Source organism: Pelodiscus sinensis, chromosome 2 (genome assembly GCF_052426305.1).
Source record: "Pelodiscus sinensis isolate ZL-2025 chromosome 2, ASM5242630v1, whole genome shotgun sequence".
Lineage (NCBI taxonomy): Eukaryota > Metazoa > Chordata > Testudines > Trionychidae > Pelodiscus > Pelodiscus sinensis.
The window spans coordinates 259,429,620-259,455,455 of NC_143053.1; the positions used below are offsets into that span (position 1 = coordinate 259,429,620).

General features: G+C 44.6%; 1 protein-coding gene across 4 annotated transcripts in view; it reads right to left on the bottom strand.

Annotated features, from left to right (window-relative positions):
* The window catches only part of SMARCC1 (SWI/SNF related BAF chromatin remodeling complex subunit C1), a 139,479-nt gene that overhangs the window by 77,723 nt on the left and 35,920 nt on the right, over positions 1-25,836 (bottom strand). For 2 of the 4 annotated variants that reach the window (XM_075923022.2, XM_075923023.2), the window contains 10 exons: positions 25,574-25,698; positions 23,027-23,086; positions 21,738-21,775; positions 19,045-19,166; positions 14,053-14,124; positions 13,651-13,689; positions 12,392-12,505; positions 11,357-11,510; positions 10,752-10,865; positions 6,955-7,014 (listed from right to left, as the gene is read on the bottom strand). In XM_075923022.2, the coding sequence (XP_075779137.2) occupies positions 6,955-7,014; positions 10,752-10,865; positions 11,357-11,510; positions 12,392-12,505; positions 13,651-13,689; positions 14,053-14,124; positions 19,045-19,166; positions 21,738-21,775; positions 23,027-23,086; positions 25,574-25,698 (898 nt within the window). The remainder of the gene's footprint in view (positions 1-6,954; positions 7,015-10,751; positions 10,866-11,356; positions 11,511-12,391; positions 12,506-13,650; positions 13,690-14,052; positions 14,125-19,044; positions 19,167-21,737; positions 21,776-23,026; positions 23,087-25,573; positions 25,699-25,836) is intronic. The other 2 variants (XM_075923024.2, XM_075923025.2) reach the window with 1 other exon arrangement.

The window sequence follows — 25,836 nt, forward strand, 5'->3', positions numbered from 1 at the left end:
AGAATGTTGGCTTAAAATTATTTCATCGCTATGAAAACATTTATTTGTTTAATCCAGAGTAACAACTGGGTTGAATTATAAACTGATCAAGCAAATTAACTATAGCAAAAATTTTAAACATCAGGGTTGATAAGCAAGGAAGCATCTCTATTATATATAGTAAGTCATTAGATTCTGTCTGTTTATTCTTGCTCTGTAAATCCCAGTTTATTATAAGGTACTATATAAACAATTACCTGGGACAGAGGCCATGTTTATCTGTAACATAAGAAAATAACTAAAATTGTTTTACTGAATACACTTCCAGTTTTATGAAGACTTTAAGAAATTTTGCTTATTCATATAGCTGTAGTGAATATTAAATTAAGAGTGAGAATATGACGTGCATTGCACTGTTGAAATTAAGAGTTAACGGTTTTACTTGTGAGCTCAGAATTTGGTAGTAGGGTTTCTGACTAATGGTGACATGGCTAGAAACGACAGACAAATCACCCATTAATAATCTGTTTGCATGACTGAGTAGTACAATTCCAGAAAATATTAAGCTTCCATATTTGACTAATAGTATAGTACAAGAAAGTTCAGAAAATGGTAGTGCTGGATTACTGTACTGGTTAACTATCATAAGATAGGGGTAAATAAATAGGTATGAGCACTATTACACAAGACTCACACATATGGACGATAATATCACAGAAACAGTTTCAGAAGTGACAGTTCCTTTAGGCCAAGATCATTGTACCACAGATTTTTTTTATTCCCAATCAGACTTTCCCTGATTTACTCCCCAGCCCCTCCACCCCACCCTTTTTTTTTTGCGAAGGGCGGGAGGGAGGCAAATCACCTATTTGCCTACCTGTTGCATTAACACAGTACAGCTGATAAGTCCATCTTTCTCTATTGCCAAAAAATTTTGGTTCTGAGTGCACATCCATTTAAAGAAATGTGGTAGTAATTTGTTTTTTTTTTTAAATGACATCCCTAAATTACAAAATCATAGTGCACGAGGCTACAACTAGAAGGAATGGAACGGTATTAAGAAAAAGAGATCCTTTTCGATAGGCAGTGGAAAAGACTCCAGGTGGGCTGGTGGGAGCTCTATTACTGAAAACTTAAACCTGAACTTGACAAACCACTAGCAAATAAGAAAAATCCTACCCTAAGCCACAGAAGACAGCTTGGGACTCTCTTGTTTATTATGTTTTCAAAGCACCTAGCACAGCGAGGCTGTGTCTACATGACCATGAAAAACTAAAAAACAACAAACAGTCTGGTAGCACTTTAAAGACTAATAAAACATGTAGACGGTGTCGTGAGCTGTCGTGGGCAAAACCCACTTCTTCAGATGTCCGGAGTATAAGAAGTCCAGATCCAAGGATAAATAAGGATAAATCTGGACTCATTATATTCCGGTCATCTGAAGAAATGGGTTTTGCCCACAAAAGTTCACGACACCATCTACATGTTTTATTAATCTTTAAAGTGCTACCAGACTATTTGTTGTTTTTTTAGTTTTTCCTGTTACAGACCAACTCGGCTACCCCTCTGAAGCTATATGACTATGTTTGACTTTATTTATAGAGAACCAACTTAACCTTACCTTCTTGCACTCATTCCTTTAAGTTTTTTCCTGAAATCTAACACACATTAAAGTACAGATCTGTGGTCTAGCATCTCAATAGTGTGTTTATTCACACTATGGTTTTCCTATACAATTACATGACTAGATGGCTACCACTTCACTTTGCCTGCCCTATTAACAGAAATGAAAATGTAAAGTTGGCATATGTGTAACAGAATCATCTGTATCCCAGAACCAGATATGCTTCAAAAAAGGAATGTTCGCAGTTTTCTCTAACACTCTGCGACGTAACTAGGGAGCTGTGAACATTATCGGAACTTCACAGCATTCACTTCACATGCAAATTTATACATCACTCCCAGGGCATTTTGTTCATAGTATAAAACCACGTTTGCAAATATCTGTTTGCCTCAAGACCTCACTGCATTGTAAGACGCACAGAGGATTCTGGAGCTGCTGATGCAGGAATCACATATTAGTGGAAGCTAAAGAATATTTTATATAAAAATATTCACATGAATTCAGGAATGGCAGCATTATTGTCCAATTCAACAGATTCATAAATGGCTCTGGGAAAAGGCATAAACAGTAAGGTGGCAAAATTTGCAGACAATTAAACTTCTACCCAGGACAGTAGATAGCCTGACCAGAAGCATCATAGAACACTAGAACTGGAAGGGACCTCGAGAAATCATCAAGTCCAGTCCCCTGCCCTGACGGCAGGACCAAGCACGATCTGTATCATTCCTGACAAGCATCTGTCTAATCTGCTCTTGAATATCTGCAGTGATGGAGATTCCACAACTTCCCTAGGCAATTTATTCCAGTGTTTAACCACCCTGACAGTTAGGAACTTTTTCCTAATGTCCAACCTACATCTCCCTTGCTGCAGTTTAAGCCCATTGCTTCTTGTCCTATCATCAGAGGCCAAGGAGAACAATTCCCTCCCTCCCTCCCTGACACCCTTTTAGATACCTGAAAACTGATATCATGTCCCCTCTCAGTCTTCTCTTTTCCAAAATAAACAAGCCCAATTCTTTCACTCTTCCCGTACAGATCATGTTCTCTAGACCTTTAATCATTTTTGTTGCTCTTCTCTGGACCTTCTCCAATTTCTCCACATCTTTCTTGAAATGTGATGCCCAGAACTGGACACAATACTCCAAGTGAGGCCTAATCAGTGCACAGTAGAGCAGAAGAATGACTTCTTGTGTCTTGCTCACGACACTCCTGTTAATGCAGCCCAGAATCATGTTAGCTTTTTTTGCAACAGCATCACATTGTTGACTCATATTTAGCTTGTGGTCCACTATGACCCCTAAATCCCTTTCTGCAGGTATCCTTCCTAGACAGTTGCTTCCCATTCTGTATGTGTGAAATGGATTGTTCCTTTCTAAGTGGAGCACTTTGCATTTGTCCTTATTAAACTTCATCCTATTTAGCTCAGACCATTTCTACAGTTTGTCCAGATCATTTTGAATTATGACCCTATCTTCTAAAGCACTTGCAACCCCTCCCAGTTTGGTATCATCTGCAAACTTAATAACGGTACTCTCCATTCCATCATCTTAATCGTTGATGAAGATAATTGAACAGAACCAGTCTGCAATGACATTTTGTGCCTATGACCAGCCCGTCATCGAGATGTGTGTGACTGAGGATACTATGACATCTGAGTTATGCTGCCACTACCGACACACATTTTGAGAACACCCTTGGTGCTGCTGTCAGACTGAAGGCAAGCACTCCAAATTGGCACTGTGCTGATCCTACCATGAAGCAGAGAAAATGTCTGTGGTCTTCAAAGATCGCGATGTGAAAGTAAGCATTCTTCAAATTGAGAGCGGCATGCCAGTCCCGCAGATCAAGGGAGGGGATAATGGAGGTCAGAGAGACCATATAGCACTTCAACTTTGCCAGATGCCAGTGGTCTAACTGGTTCAGAATAGCTATCGCCCACTCCCCAATCCTTCAAGATCAAGATATATTTGGTGTAAAATCCTTTGTCTCTGAGCTCTGAGGGAGACTTTCTGTACCACTCTCAACTGCAGCAGGGTCTGCACTTCATGTCACACTAGACTCTTGGGAGAGGGGTCCCCGAAGAGGAACAGCAGGAAAGGAAAACAAATTAAAGGGTATAGCCCTCAGCCACCATGCTGAGGACCCGGCAGCCTGATGTTATAGAAGCCCCACACTGGAAAAGGATGAAAGGTGGTTGGAGAAGCAGGAAGGGGCAGGATTCAGCAGAGTGACTGGAATGTAGCCCTTGGGCATTCCTTCAAAGTGGTCATTTCAGCCCCTGCTGGGGGCAGGTAGAACCGGCCTGCATGGAGGTGGAGGCCCGATGGCTCTGCCACTGCCTGACCGGGTTGGCCTTTTCCAGGAAAGTGTCCTGTTTGTGCCGGCCATGCTACTGGTGGGGAGGTTGCAATGTAAAACGCTTCATCGGCTGCCTCGCTGGGATGCAAAAGCCTCGGGTCTTAAGCATGATGTGAGAATCCTTATGGCTGTACAATATATGATCTGTTTTTCCTCCAAACAAAGGAGGAGGTCTTAGATGAACTGCTGGATCTTTGCTGACAGTCCCGATGACTGAAGTCAAGCCCCTGTCCTCATGGAGATAGCAGAGGCCATGGGTCTGTGCCACACAATCAGCTATATCTGAAGCCATTTGAGGTGAAGCTCTTGCAACATGCTGCCTTTGTCTAGAATAATCTGCAATTCTTTCTTTGGGGCTTCTGGGAGCAAGTCAGCAAATCTGGCCATACATGGCCAAACATTACAATTATACAATTATCAGGAGGGCCTGATAACTTACCACTCTGAGTCTTGTCTCTGATGAATAAACCTTCCTCCCCAAAAGATGCAGTTTCTTTAGATCTTTGTTTTGGGAGTAGCCCTGGCTATCACTGCTGATTTCTTTTGTTAACAGTTTACACCAGCAAGGAGTTTGGGGCAAGGTGGGTATGCAGACACTTATACCCACTGCTGGGGACACAGTATTTGTGCTCCGCCCGCCTGGATATTGCGGGAAGCGTCTAGGGGGTTTGCCAATGCGCCTTGGTATCTTTGCCTCCCCTTCGTGAGCCAGCAGTGCAATTCTGGGTCAGGGTGGCCAAGCTAAGGACACTGAAGAGGGTGTCAGAGGGCTCCTCCACTGCCAAACCTAGATTTGCAGCAACCTTTTACGAAAGCTCCTGGCGAGCTTTGGGGTCACCCTGGGGAACTACTGGCAGAGGTCCCAAAATAGCTTTGCCTGGGGACAAGGATGACAATGCTGGCACAGCACGTGCCACTTAGGTAGGCTGCTCTGCTCAGGTCTCTCTCCCCCTGTTGGATCATCTATAGGGTTCTCAGCGCAACAGGCTCTATCGCTGGTGGCTGGAAGACAATAGCAGAGGCTGCGTCAGAACTTACAGACACCAGTTTGTGCCCTATGATGGCTGCGAGAAGCCCCAGGGGTGCAGGTGAGGCACGGTATTATGGGCAGAAGACCTTGACATGGCTGTAGGGATTCCTGGTTGGAATCCAAAGACTGGAGAAGAGGAGACATACAGCAGTGAATGGGACTGCTTGGAGATTAAGCAACTGTCCTGGTCCTGGATGCCTTACTCCAAGAAGAATCTACATGTAGGTGGCAACCCACTACGCCGAGATCCCAGTGACAGCATTCGACGGACCCACGATGGTATCCTGGCAATCGATGCCAATCGCTGTCTGACTGCTGTGAAGGTGAACAGGAGCAGAAATGAAAGTGGCACCCAGATGACGAGCATCAGCACTGGGGTGAGGGCGTTTAATCTATAGGTCAGAGACTGGTACTTGCAGTTTCAATGATAGCCCCCATGGGTGTAGTGTTGCACTGGTGAAGAGCAGCTACAGCGCTCCCACAATCGGGCTGTGCATGCCTTAGCAGGTCTACACCACCTCATTGACGATTGGTGCTTTGAGCTTGGGGAGTGTGACAGGGTGTACCCACCCAGCATGAGGCCTGGAAAGGTTAATCAGGGTTGCCTCAGAGAGCCCCAGCCCTGCTGGGCATGCTGCAGCTGGTGGACTGGTATAAAGGCTGGCAGAGCAGCTCAGTCCAGGCTGACCGCTGCTGAGGAAGGAGGTGCGCAGAGTTCTGGAGGAAGAGCTACTGATGCACCAAACCGCAGAGGCCAGTCAGCAGGGATTCAGCCGCTGCTGAAACTGACCAGTGGCTGAATCGGGGAAGCTGGGGGCAGAGCAGCTGGAGTGCTGCCAGTAGGTCCCGTAGCGCTGCCCCTCAGCGCTGTGGGACCAACCCGACAGCACCCCAGCTGTCCCCGATTCAGCCGCCGCTGAAACTGACCAGCGGCTGACTCCGGGAAGCCCGAGGCAGAGCTGCTCTGCCCCGGGCTTCCCAGAATTAGCCGCCGATCAGTTTCGGCGGCGGCTGATTTGGGGATGCCTGGGGCAGAGCAGCTGGGGTGCTGTCGGGTTGGTCTGGTAGCTCCGCCCCTTGGCGCTACTGGACCAACCCAGCAGCACCCCAGCTGCTCTGCTGCAGGCATCCCGATTCAGCTGCTGCTGAAACTGGCCAGCAGCGGCTGAATCGGGGACGCCTGGGGCAGAGCCGGACTATCGGAAGGGGGGGGCTATGAGGGGTTTTGGGTGGCATCCCACCCACACACCCTAGACCCCTCATAGCCCCCCCTTCCGATAGTCCGGCATATCTGATAATCCGGCACCCCCTGGGTCCTAAAAGTGCCGGATTATCTGAAGTTTAATGTACTAATGCAGAGGGTTTTTCCTAAGTGAGAGTATGATGCAACCATGTACATCAGATTTCCCAACTGACCAGTCATTTTAGTACTATTGGACTTGATCTTGTAACAAGAACCTACCGAATCTCAGTGTGTCAACTGGGTATTCTTAAGTAATCAATATAAGTAATACACAACCACCGTATCAGACAAGAGTGCATGTGAGACACAGACACAGCTAGTAAAAATCTATGATAAAGATCTCACCTCAAGTGACACACACATGGATAACTACTGGAAGAACCACCAGATTACTTTTCATAAGGATACAATTTTCTCACAGAGTTTATGGATTCCATGACTGACTGACTTTGGTGAATTCTTCCACTTCAGTTCCAGTAGCTGGTAATCAATTCTTGATGGCGGGACTTGGATTGATAGTCTCCCCCTCCTCTCCAATATTTTAAATAAAAGTCAGGGATAGTTACAAGCTTCCACAAATTTTTGTTTATTGCCCATGATCTGCCATTGACTCTTACTTCAAAGACCCATGACAAAATCTTAACCTTACTTATTATATTCAAAAGTCTTCTTTCTCTGGATTACTCCCAATATCCAACATTATCCTTCATTAGCTCTTACCTCTAGTAGCAGTAGTGTTTCCTGCTCTGTCCACTCTCTTCCAGCACTGGCTCCTTTACTCTGTAAGGGAAGAAAAGTCGCGATTCCTTATATTTGCAGAGAACTACTCTGACACAAAGCATTTCTTGTAAAAGCAGCACGAGAGTGCTTTAGTCCACTACCACAGCCTATCAGTCACTCTTCACAGCAATCTGCTGTAGTTGAGCATATAGCTGCTTACTGTACGCAGCTGTCCAGTCTGTAAGAATCACACTACCGTGTTTCAAGAGACACAAAAGGAGAGTAAAGTATGTTTAACTACAACAACACTTCCATAGTAGACAGGTTGGACTGTACTAGGTGTATAGTGGATACAGTAATGTGAAGTTTGAGAGACTGGAGCAATAGATTCTTACCAGGAAAGCCATAATCAAAAAGATATGAAAATACCTCGAGTGAAAAAAAGACTCTCAAAGGATAACTGAAAAGGAAATATAAGCTCTCTGGATGAGTATTTAGCATAGAATCACTGCTCAGCTTACTGTGTCTAAAACACAATTTGGGAGTTGCTTACAAGTTTCCTTGAACTACAGAATTCTTGGAGAGGATTCTATTATCAATTTCAGTGCATATAAACACCCCATTATAGGTGTAAAAGTTTCCCTCATAAGGAGCAGTGTACCATCTTCTTATGAGGGTAGGTTAATGTCCACTGAAGCACCTGGCATTGCCCACTGTCAGAATACAGGATGCTGGTCTAGATGGACCATTAGTCTGACCCAGTATGGCTGTTCTTATAGGTGTATGTAGTTCTGGATAAGACACCACCTTGTAATGTGTAATTAGTGTCAATAACACATCCTCTCTCCAGATAACTGCTCTGAGTACATATCACTAACCCATACAGCACACAAAATTGTCAGCCATCAGACACACAATTCTGAGATAAGTTGGTGTGAGGACTTGAAAAGAAATTGTGTACACACAAAAGGAAATCACTTTCTGAAAAATAACCCACAAAGTCTTAAATGTATAATTTTTATATTTGTTTAAGAATTATCAAAGAGCACCAAGAGCAGAGGTGGGCAATAATTTTTGCAGGGGGCCACTTAATGAACTATGCTATGTGGTCATGGGCTGGTTCCCCTTTTCTCCCCCCTAGGAGAGGTAGGGACTAGGGCAGAAGGGGCGGAGCTAGGGACTAACCTTTCTCCCTGAGTTGTCTGGGGCCAGAGGCTTTGACTTAAAAACACAGCAAAGGGCTCACGGCTCTGCCGCTATCATATTGCCTGACAGCCGCCCCAGGTTGCTGCAGTTATTTAAAGGACTCCTGGCTCTGGCCCCTGCTGGGATAGCACCGCAACTGAGAGCCGTGAGCCATTTAAATAGGATCCAGCTGCTTGACCCACCGCTTGGAAATGCAGTGACATGGGCAGCAGTATATAAATAGAAAGTGGCCAGATGCAGTCTGTGGGCTGGATCCAAGCGTTAGGTGGGCTAGATTCGGCCCCTGGGCCACATCTTGTCTAGCCCTGACCTAGAGAAAAGGACAGGGACTCTCACTAAATGAGCGAATCCATCGAAAACAAGCACATAAATCGCATTATGAAACGTGGCATGGGCTGAATACCAATTTCTAGTAGTTCCCCTCCAATGGCAGTCTCAACAACAGTGAGATATCTTCAGTAATAATCCTCAAACCCTTTTGAGATAACGCATCCTGCTCTTATGGAATCCACATCCAAGTGTGGCTCAGAGGAGAACCCTGAATGGGTCCCGAGTGAATATATGGCACAGGCAGCAAATAAATGACACAGGGTTTCTAGGATACCTAAGATGGGGATATTAAATTTAGATTGATGCAAATTGCCCAATTAACTATTCGATTAGTTGATAAGGACACCTCCGCCTTTGAAGTGTAGTAAAAGCTCCAGGGCTGTTGCTACACTTCAAAGGAGAAAGTGCTGGCCCTGTGCTCCCCATGGCATTTCAAAGCGGCAGCACCGCATGGAACTCAGGATCCCCAGCTGGCCCCCAAGCTCCACGCAGCACCACCACTTTGAAACGCCACAGGAAGCCCAGCCTCAGGCTCCATGCAGCGCTTCAAAGCAGCAGCGCCACGTGGAGCCTGGGGTCAGCAGTGGAGTCCCCAGCTGACTCTGGGCTCCATGCAGCGCTGCCGCTTTGAAACGCCAGGTGGAGCCTCATGCTTGGCTTCCAGTGGTGTTTGAAAGCAGCAGTGTCACCTGGAGCTCAGGGTCTGGCCCCAGGCTCCATGTGGAGCTGCTGCTTTGAAGCACCCCATTCTCTTCCCCCCCAGCCCTTTGCTGCCTCTTTCTTACAGAGGCAGCAAGGGAGAAGTGGGGAAGCAAACAGTCGACCAGAGTGTCAACTATCCAATAAGCATCGGCTTATTTGATAATCAACTAGTCCTTCCCAGCCCTACCTAAGAGTACTGCCAGATACCTGCTCTCTAAGCAGACAGAAAGGTCGAGGGAGAAGACAGTGTGAAATCCTACAGGTGGCCACAGAAGCATGGCAATGTTGTGTAACAGCTTTGAATCAGTTTGTGACATGCCGCGATGATGGTATGTCAGAACACTGCTTCATGACTTGCCTCAGAGAGAACCACTCTGTGCTGAGGAATTGACATGCCAGAGCTGTACGAATGAGGAATGCTGCCCCATGTAAATCGAGAAAATAGAACAATCTATAAAAAATTGACTAGAACAATTTCCTCCCAACCGCCTTAGAAATCTATTTTTAAGTATTCAGCTTGCTGCATGTGATCCCTATGATGAGGAGGCTCTACCAATTTCACAGCCATGAAAAATCTGTCCCGGACCATGAAATAAGCCCTTCCCCTTGAAATCTGATCTCCCCCATGCTGCTGGGAGTGCCCCTGCCAGGGACTCCTAGACGCTAGTCTAATCTGGGGAGGAATAGGAGTTGTACTTTCCTTGCATGGATGCTCTCTGTGGGGATATCAGACCCACTTCCAGAGTCAATGCAGAAGTGAGCGTGATACACCTTCACTTCTGTGCTGCAGCAGCTCCAAAGCTGGTCTCAGGGCACCCAGTTTACCCACAGGGCCACACTGGATGCTCACAGAAGCCTGAGGGAGATCAGACTCACCATCTCTGGGAACCTCATCTACCTGCAGCCCAGTCCTGGAGCTTCCGGCAGCTAGGAGAGGTACTCAGAGATGAGTCTGATCTCCCCTCAAAGAGGCTATGCAAGGGAAAAGCAAGTCCTGTCCCTCCTGAACCAGCTAAAATGGGGGTGCTCTTGGCAGCATGGGGAAGTCAGACTCACCTTCAGTTACAGGAAGCTCTGTGGCTGCTGCTTTCATATCCCAGCTTTGAAGAAAGCACAGAAATGAGGGTGACTATTCCACAGTCCCATGACCCTTCCATGATCCCTTTTTGGGTTGGGAATCCCATGGTTAGAACACCATACATTTTCATATGTAAACATCTGAAATAGTGAAATTGACCAATCAAAAAACTCTCTGGCCATGAAACTGACCAAGACAGACTGTGAATTTGGTAGAGTCCGACTGATGAGGTAGGAATTCCCAGAACGCTTGGGGAGGGACAATGCAGATGAGCTTATGGGAATGTAAGGATTGTTGATTAAGTTTCTGGCATTTGGCACAACTACAAAGGAGCCACAATTTAAAATATTGTCCAGGTGGAAGACACACAGGACAATGATGTGGGAACAGCAACATCCCACTGAATAATTATGAAATGACTAAAGTCTGTGAAAGGAAGCTCAAGAAAACCAAAGGGAAAGGAAAATCCAAGCAACTTTACCTTTGCCAAGGTCTTCTTCGAGTAAATATCTGTGCGAAGTCCAAAGTTCTGCAGGTCAGTAGGCTTTTCTTTGTTTTTCTCAGGAAAACTCAACATCTGCTGGGCAGCAGGAACCTAAGAACAAAAACAAAACAAAAAGGGCAAAATAAAAATAGAGGAGAGAAATTAAGGAAGTGATTTGCTACCACCCCATCCCAACAGCTCAGACTGAACAAAAGAATGAATTAGCAACCAGATGAACCTATGCAGGCATGCACTAAACTAGCATTCTCCCCAACTCACTGTTACTCAAACACACACCAAACTAGCAAATGTGGGTTTGGAGTGTTGCAACTATAGGTGCAACATTACTCTACAGAATGATGGAGAGATGGAAAATGCGGTACAAGCAGAATCTTACTGAGATTGAAGGAGGTGCATGGAGAGAAGGATGCATTTTTCCAGAAAATGCATGAGTTAGCTATCCTATTCAGGTAACACATAGCTGTAGCCACAAAAACAGACAGGTTAGAACTATATTAAGCTATCCTCAACTACAGGTTCCACTATTTTTATCTGAGTAAGCGTGCATGCATGCATGCAGTGGTAGCACCTGTAAGGTTTACCTGAGGAGCTCGGAGATGGAGAGGCATAAGTCCAGAGGGAGTATCAGCAAGCACATTGAAGTGAGGAGTAGGAGGAGGGCCCATTGCCATGGGACGGCTTTCCGGATCCACTTGGTAGTTAACCAGCCCCCACTGCTCCAGAAAGGCATGCACTCTGGGGAACAACATTACATAATTAAAGTCTAAGGTAAAAACCCTCAAGCACATCTGAAGCTGCAGAAAAGATAACAGGGAGAAAGTTCAAGTGTGGAACTGTAACAAGTTTGCTGCTAATCAAACACATGCAGGTTGTGAGCGGCCCTATAGTTGCCTACAATTCTCCATCAACACAGACACAGAAATATAACACATAGCATTCATTCTCCACACACACTTCACAATCCCACTTCTTTGCATTTAACAAAATGAGAGTGGACAGACAACTTCAATTATGGGCTATGGGAAACCATGTCATACAATTCAGAAAACAGATATCAAGTTAGACCCACTGATATGCAAACTATTTTGGAGGATGGGGGAGTGGGATGGGCAAGGAGTAGAGTGGGTGAACTGTGATGTATTCCATACTATGAATCAGTTACCTTCCACCATCTGCCTTTGGGTGATTGTGCATCAGTGAGGCTGTATATATGGAGTATAACATGCTTTGGAATCTCTTGAATGAAAAACGCCATTTAAAAAAAAGTATCACAACACAGATGTAAGTTGTACACTTGGAAAACCATTGGAAACATTCTAAAAACTGCATGGTAGAAGCTGCCTATCATTGTATTAGTTTATATGCAATCTCCTGCTGCTCTCTGAGCCGAGCTCACAGTATTTACCTGGCACTGTTCTATTTACTGTAAATAAGGGTATTACAAAATGTAGCATTCACAACACAGGGAAATGGAGATTTGCAAATACAAACATAATTGATAAACCCAGGCTATAAGTCTTCCACTTCATTATGCAGGAAGTGTAACTTACAGCTTTGCTTGGATGAAATGTATTTTTACAGCTAAGGTTAGTGGCTGAAAATATTTAAGATTTTACCTCATTACAGCACATACATCTCCAGTCAGGTTCCTTCTGCAGGCAGTGCTGGTCAAGTACTCCTGAGGGTTTAAGCGATATGTATCAATCATGAAGTTACGGTAAGCCAGGTATCTGGAAAGAGAAGGCAGTTCACAGACATTTGAAATTCTACACTTGTACATAGTATTTGTCATTTCAAATTCTAATAATTCCTAAACTATCTCCATGTTAGCCTCAATCTTTCAATATATACAACATACAATTGTGTGCCTGATATTCAGTTCAAGGACTAGGGATGTCAGTGTACAGCCATGAAAATGATTAACCAATAAACCTGGATGTATCCATTAATGTTTATGACTACACTCCCCTGCCGCCTCCCACAGAGGCGAAAGGGGGGGCCCAAGTGGGAGCGGGTGCTTGGGAGGAGCTGGCTTAGGAATACCATTCCATTCTGACAGTGAAGCAGAAGTCTTACAGGATTTTCTTTTTACTCCAAGTGAACTTTGCAACTAAGCAATCAATATAAAGCACAAGATGTTTGTGTGCATTTCTTTTTCATACAATTTGTTTATGTGCCATCATCTGATCCACTCCCTCTACATTTTATATTTGTATTTATTTTGACTGAAATCAGAGACCACATCTTTCTCTGTGTTGTCTAAGTGTCAACTAGTCTTTATGGGTATGCCTACACTACCACCCTAGTTCGAACTAGGGTGGTTAATGTAGTCAATCGAAGTTGCAAATGAAGCCCGGGATTTAAATATCCCGGGCTTCATTTGAATCTTGCTGGGCACCGCCATTTTTAAATCCCCGGTAGTTCGGACTCCGTGCCCGCGGCTACACGCGGCACAGAGTAGGTAGTTCGAATTAGGCTTTCTAATTCGAACTATCGTTACACCTTGTTCCATTTGAGCAAATGAGGGCTCAAAAGTGGCCGGAATCATTAACAGTTCCTTGACATTTTGTTGGGATCCAGGGGCAGGTAGATTTTGGGCCAATAACCTAAACACTTGAGATGCCTTAAGAATTCACAAGGCTACAAAGGTCCATCATACATTGTTCTCTCTCTTCCCTTATCAGTCTGCTAGCGTGGCTGTAGTTTGGGCACTATATAACCAGGCACCAGCAGCTGAAATGGCATTGCATTTTAGGAATGCTTTAGAGACAGTAGGCTGCAGAGGGAAACTGAGCAGAGTAACTCTTTTGTGCATCAAATATGAAAGCATGTTACACCTGGAAGAGCAACAAAGGAATACTTGCTAGGATGCTACCTTGTTTCTGCAGCACTTCCACGTATAACAATAACGGAACTGAAAAAAGCAAGACAAAAAGACAAGGGGAAAATGTATACAAAATGTAAGAAAAAGAAAAAGCGACAAGGAGTCCTGTGGCACACGCATGCACCTGACGAAGTGGGTCTTTGCCCACGAAAGCTTATACTCTAATACAATCTGTTAGTCTATAAGGTGCCACAGTACTCCTTGTCACTTTTGCAGATCCAGACTAACATGGCTACCCCTCTGATAAGAAAAAGAAAAGGTGCATAAGAACAGAGAGGAAGAGAACAAGAGAAGAAGAATGAAGATGTAGAAAGGAAGACAAATATTCACTATGAACCTTACACTGGTGCCCAGATCATCTTTCCCACTAAGGACTGTTGAACAGCTACTTACATTTCTGGAGTCTTGGACTTGTTTTTCCCGTTGAAGAACTCTGGAAGAGCCCGGCGTTCAATTACATGAATGCTGCAAGGAAGTATGATGAGCAACAGGATTACTGAAGAAAACTTGCAAAATTCAGCTGCTGCCAGGTTGAATTCACCTTCAAGAACTTTCATCCACCTGTAACCTACACACCTAAAGTGCTAACTTTAAAACAAATTCTGTTGTAGACATCCAAATATCCCAACACAGCATGTAGAAATATTCTCTCTAATTACTTAAAAACGACAAGGAGTCCTGTGTAGGGATGTAAGTGACTAGTTGACTATGCAACAAGCATATGCTTATCGGGTAGTCAAGTAGTGACTCAAAAAGCTGGCTGTCCCCCCAGCCCTGAATCCAGGGGGAGGGAGGAGACAAAGGGGAGACAGAGGTGTTGCAGGGGGACCAGGTGCGAGCCATGAAGCAGCTAATTTCCGACTTGTGCTCAGTCCCAGACACTGTGTCTCTGCTTTTTAAATGTATTAAGAGCTGCTGGGCTCTTAATACATTTAGGAGGCAGAGGTGCAGCAGGGGGGACAGTACGAGCTGTGAATCAGCTGATTTCCGGCTCACTCTCAGTCCCAGATGCTGCGCCTTTGCTTTTTAAAAGGATTAAAAGAGCCATAAGTGGTGATGATATCATTTGTTGATTTGTTACTTTAAAAAAAATACAAAGCAAATTGATTCTAAGACATTTCAACTTTAGGGTAATTCCACTTCCAGAATTCTCTCACCATAAAGCTAGCTGGTTTATTTTGTGCAACCCATACAAAATAAAAAGAATATGAAAAAGGCTATGAAATGTAACATGCAAATACAGATTCATATTTGTAAAAAAGCAAGCTTGTCAGAGAAAAATGTATATGAACCTTCATTTTTCAAATAGTTTTTCCAGGGTTATGTGTACAAAAGCAGTAAGGAATACTCAGTATTCCGGATATAATCTTTTTGCCATCAATTTAACTATGCAATAGCTTTTTTGTTTCAAATTATAATAAAAATGCCAGCCCCCATTTTGCAAAAGCAGCTTAACATGGCATGGTAATGAGAGATCCCCTCCATAAAATTACTTGAATAAGCTCATAAAATGGCAACTCTTGTTTATGAAGTTCAGAAATTTAGACATAGCTTCTTTGGAGGGTGGAGCAGTGGTGTACAGGGAAGGAGAAATAACACTTCTTGTGTATCAAATTTTTCTTCAGATATTTTACTAGTGTGCATTATTTGCATTAAGCAGTATACAATGATATCAGTCAGGATGAGGCCTTGTCATGCCAGTGCTAGTCAAACACATACAGAAAAGTTCTTTCTTTTAGAGGGAGCCAAACGATTCTAGCCTTAGAATGGACTTTTCCCACAAGAATTTACAAAATATTTAAGATAGTGTCTGACGTGCTTACGATGCTCCAGATCATACAATTCTTTGCCAGAAAGTTGTTAGATCAGATTATTTATGACTGGACATGTCACAGCAGCACACTTTCAATGTGAAAGTGTAACAGTGACCAATTTGTTCTCATTCTCAAGTATCTCAGTGGTACTGCACCAGTAGCGTTACCATAAGATCATAGGAACATAAAATGGCCATACTGGGTGAGACCAAAGGTCCACCTAGCCCAGTGTCCTGTCTGCCAACAGTGGCCAATAGCAGATGACCCAGAGGGAGGGAACACAACAGGTAATCATCACATGATCCCTCTTCTGTCATCCATTTCCAGACAAACAGAGGCTAGGGACACCATTCCTACCCATCCTGGCTAGTAGCCATTGATGGACCTAACCTCCATGTTCTGGGAAGGTACAAGTATGTGCTATCCAATTTTTCAGACAGTAACACCTATTCCTGAGAAGAACCCCAGAGTTCGCAGAGTGTCAAGTATCAGAGGGGTAGCCGTGTTAGTCTGAATTGCAAAAGCGACGAGGAGTCCTGTGGCACCTTATAGACTAACTGAAGTAGGAGCATAAGCTTTCGTGGGCAAAGACCCACTTCGTCAGATGATGTAGTGGAAATTTCCAGAGGCAGGAATAAATATGCAGGCCAGGATCAGGCTGGAGATGACCAGGTGGATCCAATCAAGGAGGATGAGGCCCACTTCTAGCAGCTGATCTGGAGGTGTGAATTCCAAGAGAATAGAAGCTGCTTTTGTAGTTAGCAAGCCATTCACAGTCTTTGTTTAATCCAGAGTTGATTGTGTCAAACTTAAAGATGAACTGTAGCTCAGCAGTTTCTCTTTGAAGTCTGGTCCTGAAGTTTTTTTGCTGCAGGATGGCTACTTTTAGATCTGCAATTGTGTGTCCAGGCAGATTGAAGTGTTCCCCTACAGGTTTTTGTATGTTGCCATTCCTAATATCAGATTTGTGTCCATTGATTCTTTTACGTAGGGACTGTCCTGTTTGGCCGATGTATATAGCAGTGGGGCATTGTTGGCACATGATGGCATATATTACGTTGGTGGATGTGCAGGAGAATGTACCAGTGACAGTATGGCTGATCTGGTTAGGTCCTGTGATGGTGTTGCTGGTGTATATATGTGGGCAGAGTTGGCACCGAGGTTTGTTGCAAGGATTGGTTCCTGAGTTCGAGTTCGAGTTATTATGGTGCGGTGTGTAGCCAGCAACTACACACCGCACCATAATAACTCGAACTCGAACTCAGGAACCAATCCTTGCAACAAACCTCGGTGCCAACTCTGCCCACATATATACACCAGCAACACCATCACAGGACCTAACCAGATCAGCCATACTGTCACTGGTACATTCTCCTGCACATCCACCAACGTAATATATGCCATCATGTGCCAACAATGCCCCACTGCTATATACATCGGCCAAACAGGACAGTCCCTACGTAAAAGAATCAATGGACACAAATCTGATATTAGGAATGGCAACATACAAAAACCTGTAGGGGAACACTTCAATCTGCCTGGACACACAATTGCAGATCTAAAAGTAGCCATCCTGCAGCAAAAAAACTTCAGGACCAGACTTCAAAGAGAAACTGCTGAGCTACAGTTCATCTTTAAGTTTGACACAATCAACTCTGGATTAAACAAAGACTGTGAATGGCTTGCTAACTACAAAAGCAGCTTCTATTCTCTTGGAATTCACACCTCCAGATCAGCTGCTAGAAGTGGGCCTCATCCTCCTTGATTGGATCCACCTGGTCATCTCCAGCCTGATCCTGGCCTGCATATTTATTCCTGCCTCTGGAAATTTCCACTACATGCATCTGACGAAGTGGGTCTTTGCCCACGAAAGCTTATGCTCCTACACTTCAGTTAGTCTATAAGGTGCCACAGGACTCCTCGTCGCTTTTGCAGAGTTCGCAGAGACTATAAAAACTCAATGTCATTGCTTTCAATCTGGGTTACTATTCTGCTGTGACGCTTATTATAGCCCTAAATCCGTCAGCCTGGTGAAGTAATAGTCATAGGAAATATTAACGTCTAAAACACATTGAGCTTTCCTTCCTGTCAACTTGTTGCTGTCTAGATGTCACACCTCCCTCGTGGTGTCCGTTAAGTATCATGTTAGCATTACTGTTCTAATAAGCAGTTTCGTATGGGTTCATGGAAATGCAACACCAACTTTCTGCCAGCCATGCTGCACAAACTGATTTAGCTGCCTGTTAGGGCCCATTAGGATTATTATTGTTGCTGCTATGAACAGACTGATCTTAAATCCTCTTAGGAGACAACCTGCAAGTGAAGTATGAGGATTTTGCCTGAAAGCCTCCAGCATAATGGTACCTTGATCCTGAATGAGGTGGTACAATAATACAATATGGTGTCTCTCTCTGGATTCCAGAGTACTTAAGCTCTACCAATCTTTTTAATGTATTTATCCTCACAACAACATTGCGAGGTATGACAGTATTCTTTTATCCTCCTATGTAGGCATAGAGACCCAAAACAGAAAACTTAACACAAGACTCAGGCTACTGCCCTAACCACTACATCTCTTCCAAATAATAATGAAAGATGACAATTAAGAGAAGACATGTGACAAATAGGGTCATTTCCTGAGCATTTGTATAGATTAGAATCAGCATCAGCTTAGAACTTCAACGAAGGAGCCATCAATGTCGTAACACAAAAGCGGCAGACAGGAAAGAAGGCTTCCCTTCAAATGAGGGTCTCCTCAATAACATAATAAGGCCTGGATTTCCACACAGTGGCTATGTCTAGACTGCAGGCTTCTTTCGAAAGAGCCTCTTTCGAAAGATTGCGTCTAGACTGCAGGCGGATCTTTCGAAAGAGAAATCCGCTTTTTCGAAAGAGAGCACCCAGCGAGTCTGGATGCTCTCTTTCGAAGACGGCCTCTTTACATTGAAGAACGCCTTCTTTCGAAAGAGGAACTTTCGAAAGAAGGCGTTCTTCCTCGTAAATTGAGGTTTACCGCCATCGAAAGAAAAGCCGCGTTCTTTCGAAATAATTTCGAAAGAACGCGGCTTGAGTCTGGACGCAGGGGAAGTTTTTTCGGGAAAGGGCTACTTTTCCCGAAAAAACCCCTGAGGCTGGACACGGCCAGTGGAAAGTGCATAGATATAGTTACTCTTCCACTCCCAACACGCACCCATTTCCTGCATGTGCAGGTCTACGAGGGTTGGTTAGTTCACCTAGATAGGTAATGGATGAGCAGGGAAGGTTATGGGAAAATCTGGAACTCATTAAAGTAAGTCTAAGAAACAATAGTCAAGGCAAGGCATACTGAAGACCGCTTTTGCACAAGCTTCTACCCCTCATTTCTAATCAACAACAGGCCCTGCAAGACTAAGAGCTAAGAACTTCTAATCTCATTAAGATGCATTTTGCAATGTGGATAGTGGTCAACAAAAGGCTAGACCTAAACTAAACTCATTTTCTGCTTGTAAGTCAGCAGAAGTCAGCCCAAGTATTTAAGCAGTGAAATGGGGTCAGTAATGCTCTGAATCCTCTCCCCACATTTTGTTCTTACCAATTGTAGTCAAACCATGATGCATAGCTTGGAATAATGATGTGGTTGGTCTGTTCTGTGACATTGTCTTCACCTGGGTCAATGGACCGACTCTGATCACCTTTGTTGGGATCTTCATCTTCCTGCATCAAGAGAAACACAGTAAAAGCATTAAAAATGGCGGGGGTGTAGCATGAACAAAGACTTGTCTACACAGTGATCTAGTGCACCACTAACCACTGTGTGAATCTATAGTGTATTAACTGGCTGTGTGCCCTCTGCTGCTGTGCTGCATTTCAAAGCATGCTATGGAACTTTCAGTATGCTGTAGCAAAGTCCACACGCCTAGGGATGTTAAATTTAGAGTACTCTTGCTACATTTCAAAGGTTGAAGTGCCATGAGGAGCATCGGGTGAGTGGGGGACTCAAGTAGTCCCCCGCTGGCCCCATGCTCCCTGCTTTTGAAATGAACAAGAGCCCTGCCCTTGCTACATTTCAAAGGCAGAAGCAGTGCCAGTCCCCCACTGCGCCCCTGCCTGCTGTGGGGCACCAGCTTTTAAGCTGGCTCCCCCGCACCTCCTGCCTCTCTCTGATAGAGGCGGCGGCGAGGGGGTCATGTAACTAGTCTAATATCCGTGACTAGTCTGACTAGTCACTAATATCCCTATATATACCTAGTTAATGTTCCCTGGCAATAAGCATTGTATATACAGCATCCTAATCAGAAACATTCAAGTCCCTTGATAGGCTGTGCTGGGCACTATTGTGCTGGGGGAATATTTGCAAGTGGTTAGCAAGACTCAGAGTCCAATGGACCACCGTGGAGAAATGGTCAAGAAAAGGAAATAAGAAAGTAGCATTCTTCATCCTGCCCTAACCCATGAAACACCACTCTCAGTCAGCCACCAAGTTGGCAGAGGAGCCTTCTGACTGCTAATGCTGCTCATGCATGTGCAAGATATGATTCTGAGCAGATCAAAAATGACTACAAGGTTCAGAGTCAGGGTGAAGGAGTGGGGAGTGCAAATGGTGTTCAGTCACGGGGAGAGGCCCAGGCAGAAATGGCTACATTCTGGAAGTATGCACAAGGTTGTGCAGATGGTGTTACGAAGAGGGCTTCAGCTTCCTTGACTATGGGACCCTGTTCTGAGCAGGACTGCTGAAAATAAATGAAAAACACAAAACAAAATATCCCCACCCAAACCTGGCCTGGTCCAGGATACTGGAAGCTGTGCTGTGTTGAGAGAGGCTGTTGAGGCTTTTTAAGGGGAGATTAATGGGATGTGGAAGCAGTGTTTAAGAAGGAAAACTGAGCTGAATGGGTTGAAAAAAAACCCAACTTAACAGCTGGAGGAAGCAGCCCTCATTAAAAAGGCATGTGAGAATGAGTACTGTGTCAGTATGGGCTTTTGTGCACTGGTGGGGGTGTGGAGGGGATGGGGGTGAGGTTGGGGCTTATCTAACTAGATGATTTACCCAGTGTTGCTCAAGTCCTTAACTCACTTTTTGTTTTTGGAAAAGAAAATGAAAATATAGATGCTCCATTTAATTCACTGCTCTGGGGTGGGACTGGGGATGAGGGTTTCAGTATGCAGGCTGCCCTGGGGAGAGACGACTACCCCAGTCCTCTCTCACCACAAGTCCTTGGGGCCAGGTGAAAAGTGCCTCTCCCCTGCGCTCCCCAGCCACAGTGAGGAATACAGCAAACTGTGCACTTTCCCTTTACTCCCTGACAAAGGGTAAGAGCCTGAAATGTTCCCATATGAACTGAGGGGAGCTTCAGCCTTCCCTAACAGGTCTCTGGGACTGGGAGGCTTAGGGCTACGACAGTCCTGAATGTGGGGGACAAGCCACTGCCAGCTCCTTTCATCGTCCTGGTGTGTCGGTCTCTTTTCTGTATGGTTTTCTGAGAAGCAATCCCATTACAGGCACATCCCATTTTCCTGGCACAACCAAACCCTGACCTTGCTTTAAGTTAGGATAAGAGGAAGCTGCTCACCAAATTTGGTGGTCCTAGCTTTTACCATTTAGGAGGCGTTCTCGCACAGACAGAAATATATAGCAGATTTTAAGTCATAACTGATTATAATCTGGATAGATGGTGTACACAGCTACAGCCATGACAATACTAGGGATGCTATAGCAACATACCTATAGCATTGAACTCCCATTGGCTACGTCTACACTGGCCCCAAATTCCGGAAAAGGGATGCAAAGCAGGTAAGTCAGAATAGGGAAATCCGCGGGGGATTTAAATATCCTACTTTCAGGTAGGAATAAGAGATCCTCCAGAAAAGGGCTTTATTCCGGAGGATCGCGCCAGTCTAGACGCTTTTTTCCGGCTTTTCCCCAAGCCGGAAAAAAGCAGCGGACATGTTTATTTAAATCCGGCGGGGGATATTTAAATCCCCCGCGGATTTCCCTATTCTGACTTACCTGCTTTGCATCCCTTTTCCGGAATTTGGGGCCAGTGTAGACGTAGCCTTCGTGTTTAAGTCTTCAGGACCAAGACATCTCAGGTTTTTAACAGTCTAACCAGGCTGAAGTTTCCTCAGATTACATGTAACTTGTGTTAAAAGTAGGTAGTAACCTTATAATTCTAGACTCCTACAAAGAATCTATTTATTCTTATACACAATTTAGGAGCAAGTTACAGTTTGAGCTCTTGAAGGTTATTCCCTACTAAACTTTTCTAACTCAACAGCTGCTGTTACCTTTCCTCCTGTAGCCACTGTCTCCTCATCCTGCTCATCTGCAAGGGAAAGAGCAAAGAGAACTGAAGTCCAATAAAATGCAGCTGGATTACCTGCAACCCTTTGTACAACACAATCATTTAACTGGACAGGATTCTGTTTATTTTAGGTGGGTGTAAGAGACACAAGAAAAAGGAACATGGACAGTGCATCACTAAAGCAAAATCTCTTCTTCATGTACACACTGAGATGCCAAAGAGAAAAAGGATAAGAGCAAAACAAGAATTATTAAACCTCCCTCAATGCCTGGGAATTGACAATTATTGATTGATTGGCCTAAATTCAGGGGTAGTCAAAAGGCAGACTGCGAGACAAATCTAGACCACCACATGCTTGTGAAGGGACTTTTCAAAATCTTTTTATTTATTTATCGTTGTTATTGCTATGTGAAAAATGTTTCTCTGGAGTCTGGAGCTTAGCTATACCTTTACAAAGAAATGTGGACCCTGACAAAAAATAACTGACAAGTCCTGGCCTGGCCCCTTATATGTACACCAGAATGTATGAGAGTCATTTAGGTCTCTAATGCCTAGAGCCTAGCCGTGCTTAGGTATGGCCCCCAATAAAATCAGTCTGGGTTCCAGTACATGAAAAGAAGGGGTCCTGAAAAGGCAAGTGTTTTCCCCTACATACCAGGCTTAGCAAGAGTGTAGAGGATGTCTACTAGTGTAGATCTACGCTACAGGACAAAGTCGAGTTAAGATACACAACTTCAGCTACATACATGAATAGCGTTAATTGTGTAGATGAAGTGAATTGCGTAGATGAAGTGAAAATAGCTTAATTTGGCTTCTGGCACCATCTACACAGCAGGAAGCCCAAGGAAGAACATACTTCCTTCGACTTCCCTTACTCCTTATGAAAATAGGGTTACAGGAGTTGACCAAGTCCTCCAGCTCGCCATTATTTCAAAATAATCGCCTGCTGTGTAGATGTGTGCTTTGTTACTTCGGAAGAATGCCAGTTATTCCGAAATAATGCAGCTGTGTAGACTTGGCCCTAGTGAGCAGCTTCAAGCGAAAAAACTGACAACTTCTATCACACAAATCTTCATTAGAAGATAGAATGCAAGTGACAAATGGAGACTCCACCGTATAAGAACATCTAAAAATGTCAAGTATTGTTTCACCAACATTTTTCTTTTTTAAATATTACAAACTTTGAACTTACAACCTTGCAAACGGATCCATTATATGAGACAATGACCAAGAAGAATTAAAAATACATATATAAATGTGTTTTGTTTTTACCTAGGTCTGCTACTGTTCCTCCTTTCACTGGCGTGTTTTCACTGTCTTTCTTTGGGTTCACTGTGGAAATAAACAAGATTGAAAATGTGACATTTGTGCCCTCCATCAAGATTCAATCCTCACAAGCACACAATGTTCCCTAGTAACCATACCTGACTCACCTAGCAAACTAGCTTGCTTTTGTTTTATTGAAGAGAAAAAGTCCAACCCCAAAACATTACCCAAGACAGTCTGACCTCTCTATGCTGTGGGTGAAGTTTACTGTGGGAGCACAGTGCGCAGTATTCAATCTAAACCACCAACACAACTACGATCCACATCCCAAATCACAGGAATTGATCTACTGTACTTCAGGTTAAAAAATAATTAAAATCAATGAACTGACAGCCAAATGAACTACACACATGGAAGAGAACAATAGTCTGTGAAGTCCAGTATCCTACCTACTTGTTTTTGGAGGAAGAAAATAATCTCAAATCAACATCTCTGAGGTAGATTTCCAAAGCTATAAATGACACTTGGGGGCCTAATTCATAAAGCTACAAGCCTACCCGCTTCTCACTGCTATACTTAACCAATTGCCCAAGAGGGATTTTGCAATGTCCATAGGAGACAGTGTAGTCCATTAAATAGGATAATGATAAGACTCAGAACTGGGTTCTATTTCTGGCTTTGTCACTAACCTGCTGTGTTACCATAGGCAAGTTACCTCTCTACAAGTGTAAGAGCTGCAGCAATATTGGGCCAGACATGGTCCATCTTGCCCAGTCTTCAAAAGTGGTCTGTACCAGAGCTTCAGTGGACTCTATCAGAGGCAGCAAGCGGGGAAGGAAAGCAGGAGCAGGTGCTTGGGGGAGCCACCTTAAAAGCCGACTCTACCCAGCACCATCCCTGCAGTGCCATCTGCCCCACCCACACTCTGCTACATAGGTGGTGGGGGCAGGGGAGGCTGCCTGAGGCAGCCTCTGCCCGCTGCAGGTCCAGGATTGCCACAGGAAGGGAAGCAGCCCTGCGGAGTAGCCTGTCTGCGAGCCCTGTGGACAAGGGCTGCCGCCGCAATCAGAAATTGTTCTGGCAGCAGCTCCCCACTGAGACGCCCCCCCACCTCCCACTGACGGGGACTGCCGGATCCAGCGCGAGCTGGGACTGAGCAAGCCTGGCTACCCCCACACAACTCTGCAGCTTAAATGTAGTAAGAGCTGGACAGGCAGGCAGCCCAGCTCCTACTACATTTAAACTACAGAGCCACAACAGGGAAAGTTCCCGGATTCGGCATGAGCCAGGACTGAGGCTTCCTCACTTATTGACGAATTCTATCAACTACACAATTAGGTAATTACTTGCTTCCTAACATCACTAGTCACTGCCTATTAATTTTACCGTGTGACCCGTTTGTTTTCGTATCATGAAAATATTGGTTCCCAGCTGGTTTTGTAATGGTGTTGAGATGTAGTCCACATGTTCATTCCACTTCAGGTGCGCACGTGCCCAGTGCCCTGGAGAGATTTCCCCCTCACAGGTACCTCTGGAGCTGGTGCAGTCACCCTCTGCTACTTTATGTTTCTGTGCGATGGTGTAAAGGGCCAAGTTGGCCCTCAGTCCCCTCAGTTCTTTTTTACTGGGAAATCTCCAATTAGAGAAGAAGAAGGGTAGATCACAGATGTGTGATACATCTCAAACAACAAGAGTTACAGAATAGGCGAATAAATGTTTTTTTCTACGAGTGATTTCCACAAGTCCATCATACTTACGGTACCACACAGTTAGCTCAATTCAGAGGTGGGGTCAGAAGCCACCTGAATAATGTCTGAAGGACTATATATCTTAGCCAGCATCATCTCTGGACTGTTGCAGGATGACATGAGAGGCAAAAATATGCACAAAAGACCAAGTTGCAGCTCTACAAATGTCTAGAAGAAAGACTGAAGAGGCTAAGAGAGCTAGTACTCTACATGGTGGAGATACACTGGCCATCTCATAGCATAAATGTATGCAAAAGGAGATGCACAACAAAATTCTCTGGAAAGAGAATGGGCCTTTCATTCTGTTTGTAACTGCCATGAATTGATGTGAAGATAATCTAAATTAGGGACGGGCAGTAATTTTTAATAGGGGCCACTGTAAGAACTTGGTAAATGGTCAAGGGCTGCACTGTTCCATGATATTAATTGAGAAGGTGCAGGATCTGGGTGCTCAGGCTAGGAGACTGGGTGCATTAGGGGGTCTGGGAAGGAGTTTGGGCGAAGAAGGAAGTTGTGACCTGGGGCAGGGGATTGGGGTGCACGGTCTGGGAGAGAGTACTGGTGCGAGGGGTGCGTATGGGGGTTTCCAGATCAAGCTCTGGCCAGGAAGTGCTCACTTAGGCAGTTCCCAGACAGCAGGTACCTCAGGCAGCCCGCCCCAGCTGGTTAAAGGGTCATGTGCTGTTCTGAGTGCCGCAAGTGAGGGAGGCTTTGCACACTGTGTCCAGAAAATATAGCATCTGCTGTTGTGTTTACTTTTCAAAAAACCCAGTTGCAGCTAACACCTTGTGTGAGAATACTTTACCATTTTTGGGAAGCACTACTTCCTCTATGTTCGGTACAGGAGTTGGGTCTTCCATATCCTTGGTAAGATCTTCCTGCTCATCCTCTTCTTTCTGACCACGCCTTTTCCCATACAGTCCTGCTTGTCTAAAATAGAGAAGACAATACATCCTCTGCAAGTGACAGCCTGAAGCTGTAGCAATACCATATTTCTCAAGACCCCACTACATTTCTGAAGAGGATTGGGTCAGGAAGATACTCTAAGGTGCTGCAGGAAGTGGTCTT